At 37.1% G+C, this 19398-nt stretch overlaps 1 protein-coding gene across 6 annotated transcripts in view; it reads left to right on the top strand.

Moving 5' to 3' along the window:
* WDPCP (WD repeat containing planar cell polarity effector) overlaps positions 1–19398 on the top strand; it is a 518631-nt gene that overhangs the window by 428321 nt on the left and 70912 nt on the right. For all 6 annotated transcript variants that reach the window (XR_004287790.1, XM_032352246.1, XM_032352244.1 and 3 more), the window contains one exon: positions 14979–15052. Coding sequence is in view for 5 of the 6 variants with exons in the window: in XM_032352246.1 (XP_032208137.1) it covers positions 14979–15052 (74 nt within the window). In the remaining variant the exon portion in view is untranslated. The remainder of the gene's footprint in view (positions 1–14978; positions 15053–19398) is intronic.

Here is a 19398-nt window from a genome sequence, read left to right as displayed (position 1 = left end):
CACACTGTTTAAGTCACTAAATTTGTGGCTATTTGTTATGGCAGCAAGGAGGAATTAATACAAAGTGTTAGGATGTGTTCTGTATTTTTAATAGATCGTTTTAAATGACTCGGCTGACCTGACAGGGAAAGCTGCCTTGACATCAGTGGAAATTTGAGATGAGGCCTGTTTTCACACTTCACCACCTGAATGCTAGGGCTCAGGGCTAAATCTGAATACCAGAACTGCAATGGGGAAGTTTAGCTAAAAGTTTTGTCTAGAGGAGTTCAGTAATGTCTCAGGCTCTAAAAGAGATAGAAGCAGAGAAGAGAGAATGGTAGCATGGCCCACAGCATGGGCACATTCACCAGGGATTAAGGGTATATCTACTTTGGCTCACTGTTGTACTCACAACATCCAACCCAGCACCAGCCACAGAGTGAACATTCAACAAATATCTCATCCATGAATGAATGAATGAATGAACCATAAAATATCAGCCTACTTTATAAAATGTCCTCTTAATTTTAAATCCTTCCTATCCATTATTTATATTCTTCATATGCTTATATGACTGAATAAAATTTTAATTTCTGGGTAGCCTATGGCAAAATAAACTGAATTAACTTGAACAAAATATGCTGCAGAAGCCAAGTGAAAACTGATTTTGAATAGACTGTACTATGCTTGAGTTTATGAACAAAGTTACTTGAATGTAAACTGGATGAGGACAGAATTTTGTTTTGTTTTGTTTTCCTCTCACTGATGGATCCTCCAGGACATAGAAAAGTGCCTGGGATGTAACAGATGCTAAATAAATATTTACTGAATAAACAAAAGAATTATTATTATTATACAAGAATATATAGGATATAAGAATATATAACTGGTAATAAGTGTGTTAAGTTTACCCCAAAATAATCAAGCATTTGCATATTAATAGCAGTTACAACATCTAGGGTATAAGTGAGTGTTTTTTAAAATCACCATTATGTGAACTGACTGAGATTTTATACTTTGTATGTCACTACCACTATTATTCAAATAGTTGGTTTCCATATTTTTTATGTGGCTAGGATAAACATTATTCAAATGGTTAGTTTTTCATATTTGTGACATCGCAATTAAAAAAAGTTAAGCAACTCAAAAAAAAGGCAGTTTAGAAAGAAAAAGGGTAGAGTTAGAGGAGCAATGATAAATAAATTAAGTGATCCTAGGACTAAATATTTAACTTTAGATTTGATACTGTTCTAAACTATTTATTATATTTAAAATAATTCCGTTTCTCTCTCCATTTCTTCAATTTTCCCATTTGTATTAGCTTATCCTCTTCAAAGGCTAAGATTCTTTACTGTAGAGCAATCAAATCTTATATTTGTAACATACATATCTACCTTTATATTAACTGTCATACATTAATTGTAATACTGGTTTCCTGCTATTGCTATCTGAATTCATGCCTAAGAAACTCCAAATGAAATACTATCCTGTTAAAAGTTACTACATTTTGGCTTGGTTTTATTTGATTTGTATCTAAGCAAATTTCTCTTAAGTTAAAACAAACAAACAAACAAAAAACTCCTATCTATCCATAATCCTTATGTGTTCCTATAAACAATATACTTGATGAAAATTTTCAGTGTTTACAAAACAAAGAAAATTGTCAACAGAATGCTTGGCGGTAGACTTCCCAGAAAAAAAATTTACAGCCTATAATTCATGGAGATTGGCTCAAAACAAACTGTCCCTGCCAACAGAAAATCTGACAATTATTCTGTTGTCTAATTTGGCTCAGCTTAAGTTGACCTTGTTTATTCATCTCAGTCTTTTAATTCTTGTTAACTTGGCATAAGAAGAGAACATATGGCATATGTCTAGGAAGTCCATTTCTGCATCTTAAACTGAAATAAATGTAGACTATGCTGAGCATTTCCAATGTGGCTATTAAGGTAACTTAATGTATATTACACAGGACTGATTAAGTTCAAATTATCCCCAAGACAGTTTTTGGTTTTATGGGCAGCAAACATAACACAAGTAAAGACACCTTTTTCTAAGCCCCAGTATATGACTAAAACTGAACAATTTTAAACATCTTTCCAAAGAAGACCATCAGTCTTAAGCTCTTTGAAAACATAAAAATTAAAGGGTATTGGCATTTTGACAACTGAAAGATATTTACAGGTTTTCACTGGATCTCTGTGTTTAAGAAAGCTTATCAAGGCAATGTGGGGAAGATATATAATGACAGCTGGAGAACAAAAAAGAATATTTCTATTTTCTCTTCAGCCTAATCTGGTCTCCAATGGATTTTCTTATTTTCATCTTCTGACTCACTAAAATTGACTGTAAAAGAGGAGTTTCATTCTGTTGTGGCTTTGATGTGTCTCAAGAAAAGCTATGAAGAAAGGAGGTTCTTTACAGATTGATTCATGGTTCTATTATAGAATCGTAGTTCTCCAGTACTAGAACTAGAAAAGCAAATACCTTGAAAATCCAAAGCTCCAAAATTTATGTATCTTAAGGGTTAGGGTTTGGGTTTGGCATGTGTTGTTTTATTTAACTAAGTGAAATGAAAAACACAGGAGTATAATTTCATGTACAAAGCCTTACTAGTGTTATACATTTTGAAACCCTTTACCTTTATTAGTGGACTTCACCATACTTCTTACATAGTACTTTTCTTCCACAAAGCTCAGAAAACTCAAACTTCATAACTTGGCATTTAAAATATAACATTTCAGCTATGGGGGGGGAGGTCCTTACTACCTATATATTCATCTTCTGAAACTCTACAGTTATATGAGTTTACATAGAGCAACAACAGTCTTTATAATGTGAAATATTTAAGAATGAGCTAACTACTTATAACCTCAGTCCCCACTCAAATATCCTTCCACAGTGAATACAAGCATTTAATTCCACCTATTAAGTGCTAGGTCATCAGTGCTTTCAGAGACTGTCAGCTATGCAAACACCTAACATAATAATACAGAGACATTTCTAAACAACTAAAAATCCTGCACAAAAGAATATTTCATGAGCTCAGTGAAAGGGATGGTGGAGAACTCTCATGCAAAAACCACTGATAAATGAGGAAATGGCACTTAGACCATTAAGTGAAAAAAAATTCCATAAGGATAATGAAATTAAATGAATTGCAAAAGAAAATGAGTTTATTATCAAAGTATTAACAGAAGCCACAGAAAGATGAAGTCCTTAAGTATTTCTTGAAAAAGTGGCCCTCTTTAAGATGATGTGTGTTATAAACATCAGATGTGAAGTTAAAGATGCTATACAATGCTTCTAGAGAATCTAGTCAGAAAAATGAGAACCACTCCCCTCCCACCCAAATGAATGATTTATTCTTTGTTCATTCTAATAATTTGTGCAGAGTTGAAATTATAATCTACTTTTTATTAATATAAGCTTATCTATATGTTTTTACCTTTTATTTTTAGTTAATTGTATTGTTTTTAGTTAATTATATTGTATTAATTATATTGTAACTATTACAGTGACCTTCTTTTAACTTTTTTCATTTAAAGATTTATTTATTTACTTGACAGAGACAGAGACAGAGCATGGCAGGGAGGGGGGAGAAGAAGAGGGAGAGGGGAAGCAGATTCCCGACTGAGTGCAGTGCCCCGTCTTAGGGCTTGATCTTACGACCCTGAGATCATGACTGGAGCCAAAACCAACAGTCCCATGCTCAACCTGTTCAACTGACTGTGCACCCCAGCTGCCCCTATGGTGATTTTCAGTCCCAGTTTAAAGGGACTCACTTTGGGGTGCCTCGGTGGCTCAGTCACTTAAATGTGTCTGTTCTTGGTTTTGACTCAGGTAATGGTCTTGGGATCCTGGGATGGAGCCCAAGTCCCACTCAGTGGGGAGTCTGCTGGTTTTTCTCTCTGTCCACACCTTCCCTGACTCACGCGCTTTCTCTCCTAAAGAAATAAATCATAAAGAAAGAAGGAAGGAAGGAAGGAAAAAAGGGAGGGACTCATTTAAGGAGTCTTTATTTCTACATTTCTTTTTTCCTAGAAAGCAGTTATTCTTGGATATGGACCTCATGCAGCTATGTTAAAATATTTATTTGTGTTAAAATATTTAAATGTATGGTTTCCAAAAAAATAATGAAATGTATACCATTGAGGACAAAGCAGAAATGTCCATGTGCGTTTAACTTTTCTTCACTATTTCTTTGGGTCCATTTTTTATCTCTTTACTGTATTTGTTGAATCTAGGTTTACATACCTTCCTCTGTCAACAAAGAGAAATGAAAAATGTTAGGAAAATGAAGCTTTCAAGGAGAGAATTACAAAAGCAGAAAATAACCTAAGAAAGATGATGGCATTTATATACATAGAAAAAAATATAACAAAAGATGCTTTGGTTTTGCTATTTTATGTACACCTGAAAACAGGTTGGACAAGGGTCCTGAACTGAATTCTGAATATAAGGCAGATCTCCACAAAAAATCCTCTAAATGAGGCCTGAAATACCCTAACACCACCATGTAATAACTTTTCCTTATAAACTAAGCTATTTGTCTATTACCTACAATTTGAGATACACCAAGCTTTGCATATCCCTTCCCAGAGACAAACTGCATGTCTGGAAGATGGGAGAAGAATATATACATCAGGGGTGCCTGGGTGGCTCAGTGGGTTAGGCTGCTGCCTTCGGCTCAGGTCATGATCTCAGGGTCCTGGGATCGAGTCCCGCATCGGGCTCTCTGCTCAGCAGGGAGCCTGCTTCCTCCTCTCTCTCTCTCTGCCTGCCTTTCTGCCTATTTGTGATCTCTGTCAAATAAATAAATAAAATCTTAAAAAAAAAGAATATATATAATCATCTGTAAATTCTCCCTATATTTATAAATTATAATTATTTTGCTTTTCTTAAGTATGTTCCTATAAACAAATTTAGGGAAATTGTTACTTTGTGTCCCAAGTCACAAAAAATAACAAAGGATACTGTGCTCTTTATTACATCACAACTTGAAGTATACAAGGTCTTTTAATGATGCTAAAATTAATCCCTGGAATTTTCCATTACCAATGGTCCCTTAGATTGGCTTTTTACTTCATGATGGTGCACAAGTGATACACATTCAGTAGAAACCATACTTCAAATACTGAGTTTTGATCTTTTCCTGGGCTAGCACAATGTGGTACAGTACCCCCCTTGTGATGCTGGGTGGTGGCAGCCAACAACAGTGCCCAATCTGCTACATGATTAGGAGGGTAATCAACTGACACACTTAACTTCTGTACCCATACAGCCATTCTGTTTTTCACTTTCAGTACAGTATTCAATAAATTACATGAGATATTCAACACTATTAGAAAATAGCTTTTTGTTAGATCATTTGGCCTAATTATAGGCTAGTGGAAGGGTTCAGAATATATTTAATGTATTTAAATATATTTAAGGTAGGTAAGCTATGATGTTTGGTAGGTTAGGATATAAAATGCATCACTGACTTTGAGTAGTTGAAACTTACAATGGGTTTACCAGGATGTAACCCCATCAAAAGTCAAGGAAAATCTGTATAAAGTTCCCCTTCAACATTTTGTCTAGTGCTTTGGAATTCACCAATGAGAGCTCCCGAGATTATTAATTAGGGGTAGCAAATTTCTAATTCTGTCATTTATAAGCTAGAATTCTTTTATATAGGGGGGGAAAAGGTTCCTTACCAGTTATTTGATTACCCTAAAAGGCAAAGTAAATGATTGATTAGTTCCCTAAATTTATCAGTTTCCAGAGCCATAAATTAAGCTATTAACCTGCAGTGGTGACCACAATTTTGAGGTGGAGGGGTAGGGAATAGTCAAATGCATTTTTAAATGGTGTTTAATGGGTTTCAGTCCATCAGAAATAACAGAGTAAAACTAATGAATCACTGAAATAGTAATGAGGAAAATTTTATTGTGCACACACCAAAAAGAAAGTTTCAAACCAGAGGTACTCAAACCAAAACATGGAATGAGACTCAGGCTTGTTTTTTTATAGAGCAGCTTATATAGTGAGAGAGCAGTGATTGTTTATTCTTCACAGTGACTGGTTATAATATTAAAATTTTCTTAAATGATAGGGAATTGGTGAGTGGTTGCCTTATAAAAACTATAAAACAATTCAAGTTTTACTTATGATTTCCACAGGCATAAGCAAGAAATGACCTAGATTAAGTTAGCCTTGCCAAATAAGCTAAATTAAGCTTTGTTTGTATAATGAAACTGGTTTTGTGTGTTGAGGGAATTTTCAAGGCTGATCTCCATTTGTTTTTGCTTTTTTAAAGATTTATTTATTTTTGAGAGAGAGAGAGCACTTTAAGGGGGAGAGGTACTAATGGGGCAGAGGAAGAGGCAGAGGCAGAGGGAGAGGAAGAGAAACAGACTCCCTGCTGAGCTCAGAGCCCAACTTGGGGCTTGATCTCATGACCTTAGATCATGACCTGAGCCAAAATCACTTAATTTCAGACACTTAACTGAATTCAGACACTTAACTGAATGAGCCACTCAGGTATCCCTCGATTTGTTTTTATTTTAACATGGTCAATATGCTTTTTTATGGTCAAGTCTTGTAAATCCAAGTTTTTCAGAAAGTAATTTTGGCAGTTGTATCAAAAAGAGTTTAAGTATCATGACTTAAAATTTCACTTTTGTAATATATACATAGAAATGTCCATCACATTGTTATCATAAAACTGAATAATTTAAATGTATATTTGGGAAATTGAGTAAATTAAAGTATATCCAAATATTAAAATACTATGTAAGCCATTAAAAATCAGGATTATCAGATTCTGGTTCCAGATGGAACAAGCACACTATTTATCCCTTTCTCTCCTACTGAATGCAGCTAAAATCCTACAAAGAATGTACAGAGTAACTATTTGAAGACTCTGGCAAGTAAATAGTGACAGACAGAGTAAGGAAGAAGACCAGAATCTGAAGTACCTCACTCTATGGTAAATTTACCAGTATTTTTTCCTTCATTTTGCCACAACTTGGGCCTGGAGACAGTTCCAGCCAAGGTGTGTGGCAGCATGAGGTGACTGAAGCCACTGCTTCCTCGACTAGAAGGTACCAAAGGAGATTACAGATAGGAAGGACCTCAAGAAAATGACCCCATTAAATTATTTATAAACTCCAGTTTCATACCCCAATCCCGTGTATTATGGATCTAACCTTAACCAGCATATAAAAGACTTTGAGATCAAACTAACATATAAAGCATCACCCAAGTTACAGATTGACAAGTGGATGATGCACATTTGCAGATATAAACAGTATTGCAAAGACTTTGAAAAATGAGCTGACATTGGAACCACAGCTCACAGAGATGCACTGGAACTTGAAGCCTAAACCTAAAAAGATCAGTTGGCTGCTAGAGCAAAATTACCAACATTTATCATGGGGTTTCAACAAGGAAGTCATACAGTGTTTAAAATGTCCAGGGCCCAAAATTACTACAGGAAAAACTCCACTCACATGGAAAAAAATAGTCAAAAGACAACAACACTGAGATGACAGATGATGGACTTATCTGACAAAACTTTAAGCAGTTTTACAAAAATTCTCTAACAATCACAAAAACTGTTGAAACAAATGAAAAATAGGAAGTCTCAAAAAGAAACAGAAAACAGAAAAAAAAACAAATAATGAACTGAAAAACCAAAATTTTTTAAAGCTCACTGATGGCTTCAATAGCAGAAATGAGATGAAAAAGGAAAGAGTCAGTGAACTGGAAAACAAATAAAAAGAACAATGAACAACAAAGAGAAAAAATATATACTGGAAAAAAAGAGAGAGAGACAATGTCAAAGTCTAATATTCGTAACATCAGAGTCTAGAAAGAAAAGAAAAAGCGTGCCATGCTGAAAAAAATAGACAAAGAAGTAATGGCTAAAAACTTCTCAAATATGTTGAAGAATAATTGAGAGAACATCTTCCCAACAGACCAGCTCTAAAAGAATTATTAAAAGAAGTTCTTCAGAAAGAGGGAAATAATACCAGAAGAAAATACTAAAAAAGTCAAATATCCCAAAAGAAAAAGAGGAAACAAACAAACAAACACAAAACTGTGGAAGAAAATATGACAAAGATAGATTTAAATCAAAACATTAAGTAAAATCTTAACATAGAGATTAACCAAAAGACCTTGTTGAAATAAGTCAATCAGAGAAAAACGATTATCATATGATCTCTCTGATATGAGGAATTTGAGAGACAGGGCGGGGGTCATGGGGGGGCAGGGAGGGAAAAAAATGAAACAAGATGGGACCAGGAAGGGAGTCAAACCATAAGAGATTCTTAATCTCAGGAAACAAACTGAGAGTTGCTGGGATTTGGGGTGGGGTGGGGGGGGATAGGGTGGCTGGGTTATGGACTTTGGGGAGGGTATGTGCTATGGTGAGTGCTGTGAATTGTGTAAGATTGATGATTCACAGACCTGTATCCCTGAAGCAAATAATACATTATATGTTAATTTTTTTCTTAAAAGACCTCATTAGAGTACATTTTTAAAAAATCTCAATCCAATCAAAAGAGTATGGTTTGGGCATAAAAAGACACACAGAATGGGAAGAAATAGAAATCCGAGAAATAAACCCATATGCATGCAGTCAATTAATTTGTAACAAATGAGCCATGCATTTAATGGGGAAAGGACAGTCTCTTCAGTAAACGATGCTGGAAGAGCCAGACAGTCAAATGCAAAAGAATGAAACCAGTCCACCATCTTACATCACTTCCAAAAATAAACTTGAAATAGATTAAAGACTTAACTGTAAGACCTGAAACCATAAAACAGTTAAAGAAAACAGGCAGTAAGCTTCTTGACACTGATCTTGGCAATGATTTTTTCGATCTGATACCAAAAGCAAAGGCAACAAAAACAAAAATAAACAAGTGGGACAACAACAAACTAAAAAGCTTCTTCAAAGCAAAAGGAAACCATCAGCAAAATGAAAAGGCAACCCACTGAATGGGAGAAAATACTTGTAAATCATATATCTGATAAGGGGTTAAAATCCAAAATATATAAAGAATTCATATAACTCAATATTTTAAAAAATAAATGAAATATGGGCACAGAGTCTAAACATTTTTCCAATGACATACAGATGGCCAACAGGTCCATGAAAAGATGCTCAACATCATTTGCTATCCAGGAAATGAAAGTCAAAGCCACAATGAGATATCACCTTACACCTGTCAGAATGGCTAAAATTAAAAACAAACAAAACAAACAATAAAACAAACGAACAAACAAATAAGAAATAAGGGTTGGGGAAGATGTGGAGAAAAGGGAACCCTTGTACACTGCTGGTGGGAATGTAAACTGATGAAGACACTATGGAAAAGAATATGGAGGTTTCTTGAAAAATTAAAAAGAGAACTACTATATAACCTAGCAATTTTATTTCTGGGTATTTATTCAGAGAAAATGAAACCACTAACTTACTGGCCTTGTAAAAGGAGTTCAGAAGGTTTCATTCTTCTTCAGTTTTCTGGAATAATTTGAGGATAGGTACTAACTCTTCTTTAAATGTTTGGTAGAGGAGGGAGCTAAGAGAGGGACCCTAGGTTTATCTTGTCCCTTGAACACAACTAAATAACTAACAAATCATTTTGAATGCCCAAGAAATCAACCTGAGTACTGACAGAAAAAACTGTACAACTAGGAGAAAAAAGGCCACATCAAGGAAGGTAGGAGGAACAGAGACATGGTTTGGGGGAGAAAAGGATCACAGTTGCTGCAGAAAGTGGGGAGACCTAATTGCAGAGAAGGGTGCAGGGGTAGCACATGGGAACGCACAAGAAGAACACGTCCCAAAGCCATTGGCGGCAAGATGAGAGAGGCTGATTTTCCCAAGTTTTTTACAACCAGTGGGGGTCAAAGATTGGAGTTTTAAAGGTTGGTAGGCTTGGCTGGGATATAGCCCTGCCCTACTCCTGGAGAGAAGTCAGGCAAGCATCGTCTGGGGCAGACAGGGTGATGTGAGGGATACTTCCACCACACAGAGGGGAGATCATTTGCTTTTCTTGGAGCGCATCTGTGAAAGGTAGCATTCACAGAGATGACTCTCTGGGAAAGAAAGAGCTAGTAGGCACCATTTCCCTCCCCCACCCCTTGACATAGCCTCAGCACCACGTGCCGAGAGTGGCTCACCATGAACTGGCTGCCGAGTTAGCCTGCTTGCTCTAGGTCCCATGCCGTGTGCGCTGGCACCACTGCCCTTGTTGGTCAAACCTGCATCCCTCCTAATGCAGTGAGACCCTCCCCCAGAAGACCAACACAAACCCCCACCACAGCACATCCCTAAAGTTTAGAGTTTTTAAAGTCACCAGGCTTGGCCGGGATAGAGCCCAAAGTGCACCATGCTGTTTCTGCCAGGCAAACAACCTGGACACAGACAATGTGAAACAGTGATCTAAAAAATACCTACGATGCACAGGGGAAGATTGTTTGCTCTTCTGAGAGTGATTCCCTGAGAGTAGCAAGCATGGAGACCTCTCTTCAGGGATAAATGAGCTGGCTGACACCATTTCCCTCTCCCATCCCTCAGCATAAACCAGCTTCAGTAAATAGCACAGTGCCGACACTGGCTACATAACCTCTTATACCAAGTACGGCCCTGCTGCTGTCAGCTGGTACTGCCCTTCTCCAGAATATGTGTCTCAGTCCCAGTACAGTGGGCCCCTTTCCCTGATCAGCAGAAATCCCTGCACACACCAAGTCTCCTGACCAGAGTTCTCCAAGTCTTCAGTTCTAGTGAAAGTAGCATCAGGTCTCATTTAAGAAGCAGACGAGAGCAAACCTGTTAAAACTGGCCACACTCTGGCCAAGGTCCAAACACTGTCCACTGAAGACAAGACTTGCAGATGATGGCCCTGAGGGATAGAGCAGCCAAAACTCAGTAGCAGAGAGCATGCAGCACACACCAGAGATACTTCCTAAAGCACCAGGCCCCGCACAGTATATGACCTCTTCTTCATAAAACATTACCCTGAGGAGGAGGAAACATAACAGGCTTTTCTAACACAAAGAAGACAGAGACATACAGACAAACTGCCAAGATGGAGGAATTCATCCCAAATGAAACAAGAAGAGGTCACAGCCAGAGATCTAACTGAAAGAGACAAAAGTAATTTGGCTGATGAAGAATTTAAAGCAACAATTACAAGGATACTCACTGAGCTAAAGAAAACTATGGAAGATGTCAGGGAGGCCCTTGCCACAGAGATAAAAAAAATTTTAAGAAATCAGAAGTGAAAAAAAATAAATAAAAATAAAAATAAAAAATAAATAAATAAAAAGAAATCAGAAGTGAAAACTGCAATAACTGAAATCTGAAACAGACTGGATATAATAAACACCAGGATGGAAGAAGCAGAGAAACAAATAAGTGATACAGAAGACAGAATAATGGAAAATGAGGAAATAGAAGAAAGCAAAGAATTATGGATCATGAGACTAGGCCTAGGGAATTCAATGACTCTATCAAACAAAATAGCAATGATATTAGGAGACCCAAAAGAAGAAGACAGAGAAAAGGTAGCAGAAAATATTTTTGAGGAAATAATAGCTTAACAGGCTCCCTAATCTGGGCAGGGAAACAGACATCCAAATCCAGGAAGCACAGAGAACTCCCATCAAAATCAACAGAAGCTAGGCCAACACCAAGAAATATTATAGTTAAATTTGAAACATATAGTGATAAAGAAAAACTCGTAAGACCACCAAGACAAAAGAAGTCCCTAACTTACAAGGGAAGATCCATGGGACTGGCTACAGATCCTTCCACAGAAACTTGGCAAGCTGAAACAGTAGCACGATATATTCAGTGTGCTGAAAGGGAAAAACATGCAGTCAAGAATAATCTATCCAGGGGCGCCTGGGTGGCTCAGTGGGTTAAAGCCTCTGCTTTCAGCTCAGGTCATGATCCCAAGGTCCTGGGATCAAGCCCCACATCCGCATCCGGCTCTCTGCTCAGCAGAGAGCTTGCTTCCTCCCTCTCTCTCTGCCTGCCTCTCTGCCTATGTGTAATCTTTGTCTGTCAAATAAATAAATAAACATCTTTTTAAAAAAATAAATAATCTATCCAGCAGGGCTCTTATTCAGAATACAAGGAGAGATGAAGGGTTTCCCAGACAAATAAAAACTAAAGGAATTCATGACCACTAAACCAGCCCTGCAAGAAATATTAAAGGGGACCCTTTGACAGGAAAGAACAAAGCAACAAACCTAGAACAGAACAGAGAAAATCTCCAGAAATGCTAACAAAACTCTGGTCATGATCCCAGAGTTCTAATAGGGGACCAAGCCCCATGTCAGACTCTCTGCTCAGCAGGGAGCCTGCTTCTTTCACTCCTTCTGCTTGCCTCTCTTTCTGTCAAATAAATATATAAAATCTTTTTAAAAAGGACTAATTGTTTATAAATAAATAAATAAAATTTTAAAAAAGAAAAAGGACATGTAGATTAATGAAAAATAAGAGACAATCCTAAAATAAACCTATGTATATATGCCCCATCAATTTTTTACAAAAGCAATTCAATGGAGAAAGAGTACTCTTCAACAAATGGTGCTGGAACAACTGGACATCTTATGTGTAAAGGCAATGACCCCCAAACTAAACCTCATACCTTATTCAAAAATTAACTCAAAATGGATCATACAACTAAATATATAATGTAAAACTATAAAACTTTTAAAAGAGAGCATAGGAGTAAATCTTCATTACCTGGGATTAGTCTAAGAATTCTCAGCTCTGAAACTAAAAGCATAATCCAGAAGAAAAAAAAAATTGATAAACTAGGCTACATCAACTTTTGCTCTTTAAAAGATACATAAGAGCATAAGGATATGCTCTTAAAAGATACAAAGAGCATAAGGAAGCCTGGGTGGCTCAGTCATTAGGTGGCTGCCTTTGGCTCAGGTCATGATCCCAAGGTCCTGGGATAGAGACCCACATTGTGCTCCCTGCTCAGGGGAAGGTCTACTTCTCCCTCTCCCACTCCCCCTGCTTGTGTTCCCTCTCTCGCTATCAAATAAATAAATAAAATCTTAAAAAAAAAAAAAAGTGGTACTCTTAAGAGCATGAAAATACAAGCTACGTGCTGGAGAAAACATTTGCAAATCCCGTAACAGATGAAGGATTTAAACCCAGAATATATAAAGAACTCTAAAAATTCAAAATAAGAAAACATTACTAAAAAAAAAAAAAAAAAAAAACATTACTAACAAGAAAACTCAATTAAAATGGGCAAAAGGTATGACTTGAATGACTTAATTAGGAGATACACAAATGACAAGCCCATGAGAAAATATTCAATGTCATTAGCCATGAGGGAAATGCAAAGTTAAAAATTAAAACCATGATGGGCTACCTCTGCATACCTATTACAATATCTCTAATAAAAAGGTATTTATAATACCAACCGCTAGTTAGGGTGCACAGCAAATAGAGCTCTCATAACTTGCTGGTAAGAATACAAAATGGTATAGGCATCCTGGGAAAAAGTTCCATATCTTCCTATAAAGGTAAACATAAGCTTACCATATGAGTCAGCAATCTTATTCTTGCATATTTACACTAGAGAAATCAACACTTTTATCATAGTAAAACCTGCACATGAATGTTTGGAGTCATTTTATTCATAATCACCAAAACCTGGGAAAACAAATATTCTTCAGAAGGCGATAAACAAACTGATAGACCTATACAGTGAAATACTCCTCATCAATAAAAAGTGAACTGTTAAATATAACATCTTGGATGAATATACAGAACATCACACCGAGTGACAGAACCCAATCATAAGTTTTTACTTATGATTACAATTACATGACATTTTTGAAGTCAGAACTATAGTCATGAGGAGGAATTAGAAATTCCTAGGGGTTACTAATAGGAGAGACTCTGACTGTTGAGTACGAGGGAGATTTTTTTATTTTGTTTTGTTTTACATGCTGAGACTGTTCTATATTCTACATACTGATAGCAGTAGCAGAATTTTTTTTTAAAGATTTTATTTATTTATTTGTTTTAGAGGTGGGGGACAAAGGAAGAGAGGGAATCCTCAAGCAGACTCCCTGCTGAGCACACAGTGGGACAAGAGCTTAATCCCAGAACCCTGAGATCATGACCTGAGCTGAAATCAAGAAAAGGCTGCTTAACTGACTGAGCCACCCAGGCACCCAGCAGTAACATATATCTATATATCTGTTAAATTCATAGAATCTACATCTTTTTCTTTAAGATTTTTATTTTTAAGTCATCTCTGTAGCCAAAGTGAGGCTCCAACTCACAACCCTGAAATTAAGAGTCTCATGCTCTTCAAAACTGAGCTAGCCAGATACCCTGAATCTACATCACTGAAAGTTCATTTTAAGGTATAATAATGTAAATAAAACATTTAACAAAAAATGTATGAGAACTATAAAAAACATAAGACAATATTTCTCAGCTTTGTTTTTAAAAATATGTAATAGTTAGTACAGGAGCTAATTATCCAAATAAGAACTCTGGATATTTGGATTATGTTAATTTTTTTTCCTGTGGTTTTTAAATTTTTCTATAATAATAGATTACTTTTAAAACTAGGAAAATAAAATTTATTTAATAGGAAATTTTTACTGTCCATTCTAATCTTTTAAACTCCAGCAGTTTAGAGTGTCACATTCTGTTTCCATTACTTCTTTTGAAAATCATATATGTAAAACATTTAATTGTATCCTAAATTTGAATTTAATTGTTCATCAAAAATGTCCTATAAATTATTTAATGATGGGGAAAAACTGAAAATGATTTTCAGTATTTTTAATACTATGATATTTAAATGATTGTATTGCTTAAAGTTTCCAATGAAATTTTTTACTGCATTTTTGAAAACTTCAGAAGTTTGAAAGTATTCATACTTTAAAGTCTATAACATATTAACCCTATAATTTTCTTTTTAATCCTTTTTTCAATTAAAAAACAACAGACAAGTACTTGACAGAAGAAATGAACTTGACACCTGTGCAGAATCTTTGAGGACTAAGACCTGTAATGAAGAAGGTAATGGTATCCAAATTACCCAAAGTACTTAAAGTGTAACAGAATAACAGTGTTATAGCTGCCAAGAGCTTCCGGTAAATTAATAAAAATAAATCCCTGGGCATTGCTAGTTGGTGTGTTGTAAGACAGTTCTTAGATATTATAATGTAAAATACCAAGTCAGCTGATTATAACAAAGGCTTAATTTTAATGATCATACAAATAAATGATCATACAAATCAGCTGATTATAACAAAGGCTTAATTTTAATGATCATACAAATAAATGAGATCATACAAATAAATAAAATCACCTTATTAAAATATTGATTCTCACTGAATAGGTCTGGAGCAGAGCCCATGATTCTGAATTTCTAACAGGCTCTAAGTAATGTGTATGCTGCTGGCTTGGAGATTATACTTTGAGAAGCCAAGCTTTGAAGGTCACTGAGAAAAACTGCATGATTCTTGCCTAATTTAGTAAGAAAGAAATGTACATAGTAAGTAGGACTACAAGTGGTACCCCCTAAAAAACATGAGGAGGTAAGAGAACAATGACTTCCAGCCAAGATGTTCAGCTGAGCGGGTGGCCTTCAAAGATAAGAATTTCAACATGAAGAAGTTGTATGAGAAATTATAGGAAAAAGCACAAATAGCACATAGATGACTGTGTGTGTGAAGGAACAAAAATAGTATTTGAATATTCTCAATATGTCCCCTTTTCACTATTCCCTAAAGATAAATCTTAGCTTTGCCTATTTACTTTCTTACCTTTCTCTCTGAAAATGGGTTATTTCTGCTTAACGAAGTCTTTGAGACTGAAGTGCAAAATTTGGAAAAACAACAACAACAACAACAAAAGCATAGAGAAGGACAAGAGAGACATGTGGAGTTAATGGGCTTCATATGAAGGGTTTGGGGGGTTTTTTTCTGCATAGCCCAGAGACCGAAATGCATGAGAGCAACCTCAGCATCTGAGGGAAGTGAACAGGAGAAAAAAAGAACTTTTCACAAGTACTGCATAGTGCCAGGCATGTAGCATTTACTTTACAGCTATTCTTTTATAAACTGAGGTCTACCAAATGTATCTCACAAAGCCTATACAATACATGGTCGCAACTCCAACCCAAAATACTATCACTTCAGCTCTTCAGTTCTCATCTATAAAGTCAAAATTTCAATGGAATGATTCTTATAAAAGATGAGCAGTTGAATAAACAATTTAAAGCAATGCTTTGAGCATTAATTTAAAGATAAATGATTGCATGTAGGGGGGAAAAATGGCATTTTCCAATTTTGTTTTCCTTTGAAAAGAAGCATGAAATTAATTCAAGAAGGCCAGCAGCTAATTGATGGTTACTAGTAAGATGGTAGAATAGGAGGTCTCCAGCACTCATTCCCCCCAAAACACGTATTTGGCAACCACCCACAACTAAAAGTGCCATTTTAAGAACTTCAAAGTCCAGGTAGAAAGTTGCAACACCCCAGTGGCACCCAAGACAGAGTAAAGACTCTGAGAAAGCATACCCTGTCCCAGGACTCTGACTACAGACTCAGGAGCAGCTCTATTACCCCATATACATTCTAGTTGCACTCAACCATTGCCATGCTACCAACCCTGCCTCCTGGTGGACCTGGCAGGGTTGACACCTGCCTGAGACCTTACCAACAAGCCCATAGACTGCAGTTCCAACTGCAGACCTAGAAGCAACCCCCTAACTAGCTCCAGCTGCTCAACTGTGATCCCAGAATTGGTCTTGTCCACTCAAGGGACCTTGGAGGAAACATGCCAATCTGTGTCCCAAGTAGCAGGCCTCCCAACTGTGGATTCAGAAGCAGCCTATCCACTTGCGTAACCAACACAAGCTATGCCTCCTGACAATCCCATTAATAAACCAGCTAACCACTGATCTGACTATAGACCTGGAAGCAGCCCATGACCTGATCCTGGTTCTGCTAAACTGCAGACTATAGACCTGGAAGCAGCCCATGATCTGATCATGGAGGCAGGCTTGTTTCCTGGGGACCTGCTGAGTAGGTCTTCACCTGCCAAAATACTTTATAAAGAATGGAGGAAGTTCCTGCTCCTTTAGTTGCACAGACATCAGTGCAAGGCTATAGATTCACAAAGAATCAGGCAAATATGATACCACCAAAGGAAATGAAGAAAGTTCCATAGCCAATGCCAAGGAAATGGAATTCCATGAACTGCTTGACAGAGAATTCCAAAAAATTATCTTTAAAAAGCTCAATGAGCTAAAAGAGAACACAGATACTAAAGAAAGTCAGTAAAACAATGCACGAACAAAATGAGAAGCTCAGAAAATAAAAACAAAACAAAAAAATTTAAAAGTAAGGGAATAAAAACTAAAAAAAAATCTGGAGCTGAAGAATAAAATGATAAAACTGAAAATTTCTATAATTTCAATAGCAGAATTAAGCAGAAGAAAGAATCAACAAACTCAAAGACAATTCATTTGAAATTATAAATTTAAATGAACAAACAAGGGACACCTGGTGCCTCAGTCAGTTAAGTGGCTGCCCTGGGCTCAGGTCATGATCCCACGGTCCCACAGTCCTGAGATCGAGTCCTGCGTCATGCTTCTTGCTCAGCAGGGAGCCTGCTTCTCTTTCGGCCTCCTCCAGCCACTCTGCCTGCTTGTACTCTCTCTCTTTAAAAAGAAAAAAAAAATTCTAAATTTTTAAAAAAATTTTTTTAAAATAAATGGACAAGAATGAAAACATACAAAAAGCCTATAGAACTTAATACAATACCAAAAAGAACCAACAAACCACAGGAGTTTCAGAAGGAGAAGAGAGAGAGAGGTAAAGGGGCCCAAACCTTAAATAATGGTTGAAACATCTCAAATCTATGCAGGAAAATGAACATCCAAATCTGTGAAGCCCAAAATTTCCCAAACATGTTCAACCCAGAGAGGTCATCATGAGACACATTATAACTAAATTGGCAGAAGTCAAAAACAAAGAATTTTCACAGCAACAAGGGAAAAATGACTTATCACTTAAGACTATCAGTGGATTTTTCAGCAGAAACCTGCAAGTCTAAAGAGGGTGGGTAGATAGATTCAAAGCACTGAAAGAAAAAAAAAAAACCTGCCAAACAAGAATACTTTACCTGGAAAAACTGTACTTTAAGAATAAAAGAGAAGTTAAAATGGCAAAATAGTAAGAGAACCCTATACTTGCCTTGTCCCTCCTGAAGAGCTAGATAAATATCAAATCATTCTGAATACCCAGGAAGTCAATCTGAAAACTGAGAGAACAAACTGCAGAACCAGAAGGAGAAAAGGGGCCACATCCTGGAAACTAGGAGATTGGCAGAGATGTGATTTGGGGGAGAAAAGAATCACAGCTGCTGTGGAGGGGAGGGAGCCTGATCTGAGAGAGAGGAGAGAGAAAGAGAGAATGAATAGAACATGGGGCATTGCACAAGAAAAACACTTCCCAAAACTACTGATGGAGAAAATGAGAGGGGCTGATTTTTGCAAGTTTTTAGAAGCAGCAGAGCTCAGAGACTAAAGTTTTAAAAGTCTTCAACATCTCCAGGTAAAGCCTGGTGGGTATAGAGGTTCTCCTATGGAGAAGGAGGTCAGAGGACCAGGAGCAGAAGTGGACAGTATGTTCTGAGGATCCCCTCTAAGTGGCATTGGGAGATAAGATCTCCTTCTTGGAATGTATTTAGGAGAGGTGGCATTGTCCCTCCAGGGACAAAAGAGCCTGTGGGCAACACTGAGCTGCTTTGTTCATTAGCATACGAACAGAGACACCTGCTGAGGGCAGATAACTGGACACTGGCTTTTTCCTGCACTTTACCATAAACTCCAAGCCCCTGTATATTTGTGTGACTGATCTTCTGGGACAAACTGGTACCAGCCACAGCTTGACCAGACCATCCCCCAGTGGATCAATGTGGGTCTATACGGCACTGGGTCCCTAAAATTTGGAGTTTTGAAACCTAGCCAGAGTGTCATAGATAAAACACAGGAGCACTGCAAGACGGGGTGGGCAGATGGCTCAGACACAGATAGAGTGAAGGCAGTGATTTGAGGGATGCCCGGGACAAATGAGGGGAAATTGTTTGCTTTTCTCTTCCTGAGCAGCAGTGGATGCACACTCTGCTCTCTGGGAACCAGAGAGCACACTGATGCCATTTCCCCACCCCATTCCACCCCACCTCCCTGCCCATCAGCATTGAGGGACTTCAGTGAGCACCAAAGCACCCCACAGTGGAGGCCTGAGCCATTTACACTAAGCCTCACCCCTCTGCACTCTATGGATGCTTCTGAACTAGGACAAATGTGCCTGAGAGTCAGAATGGTAGTGAGCCTCTCCCCAAAAAGACTAGCA

Source organism: Mustela erminea, chromosome 7 (genome assembly GCF_009829155.1).
Source record: "Mustela erminea isolate mMusErm1 chromosome 7, mMusErm1.Pri, whole genome shotgun sequence".
Classification (NCBI taxonomy): domain Eukaryota; kingdom Metazoa; phylum Chordata; class Mammalia; order Carnivora; family Mustelidae; genus Mustela; species Mustela erminea.
Note: the sequence above shows the minus strand (reverse complement) of the source record. Positions and strands in the feature narration are given on the sequence as shown.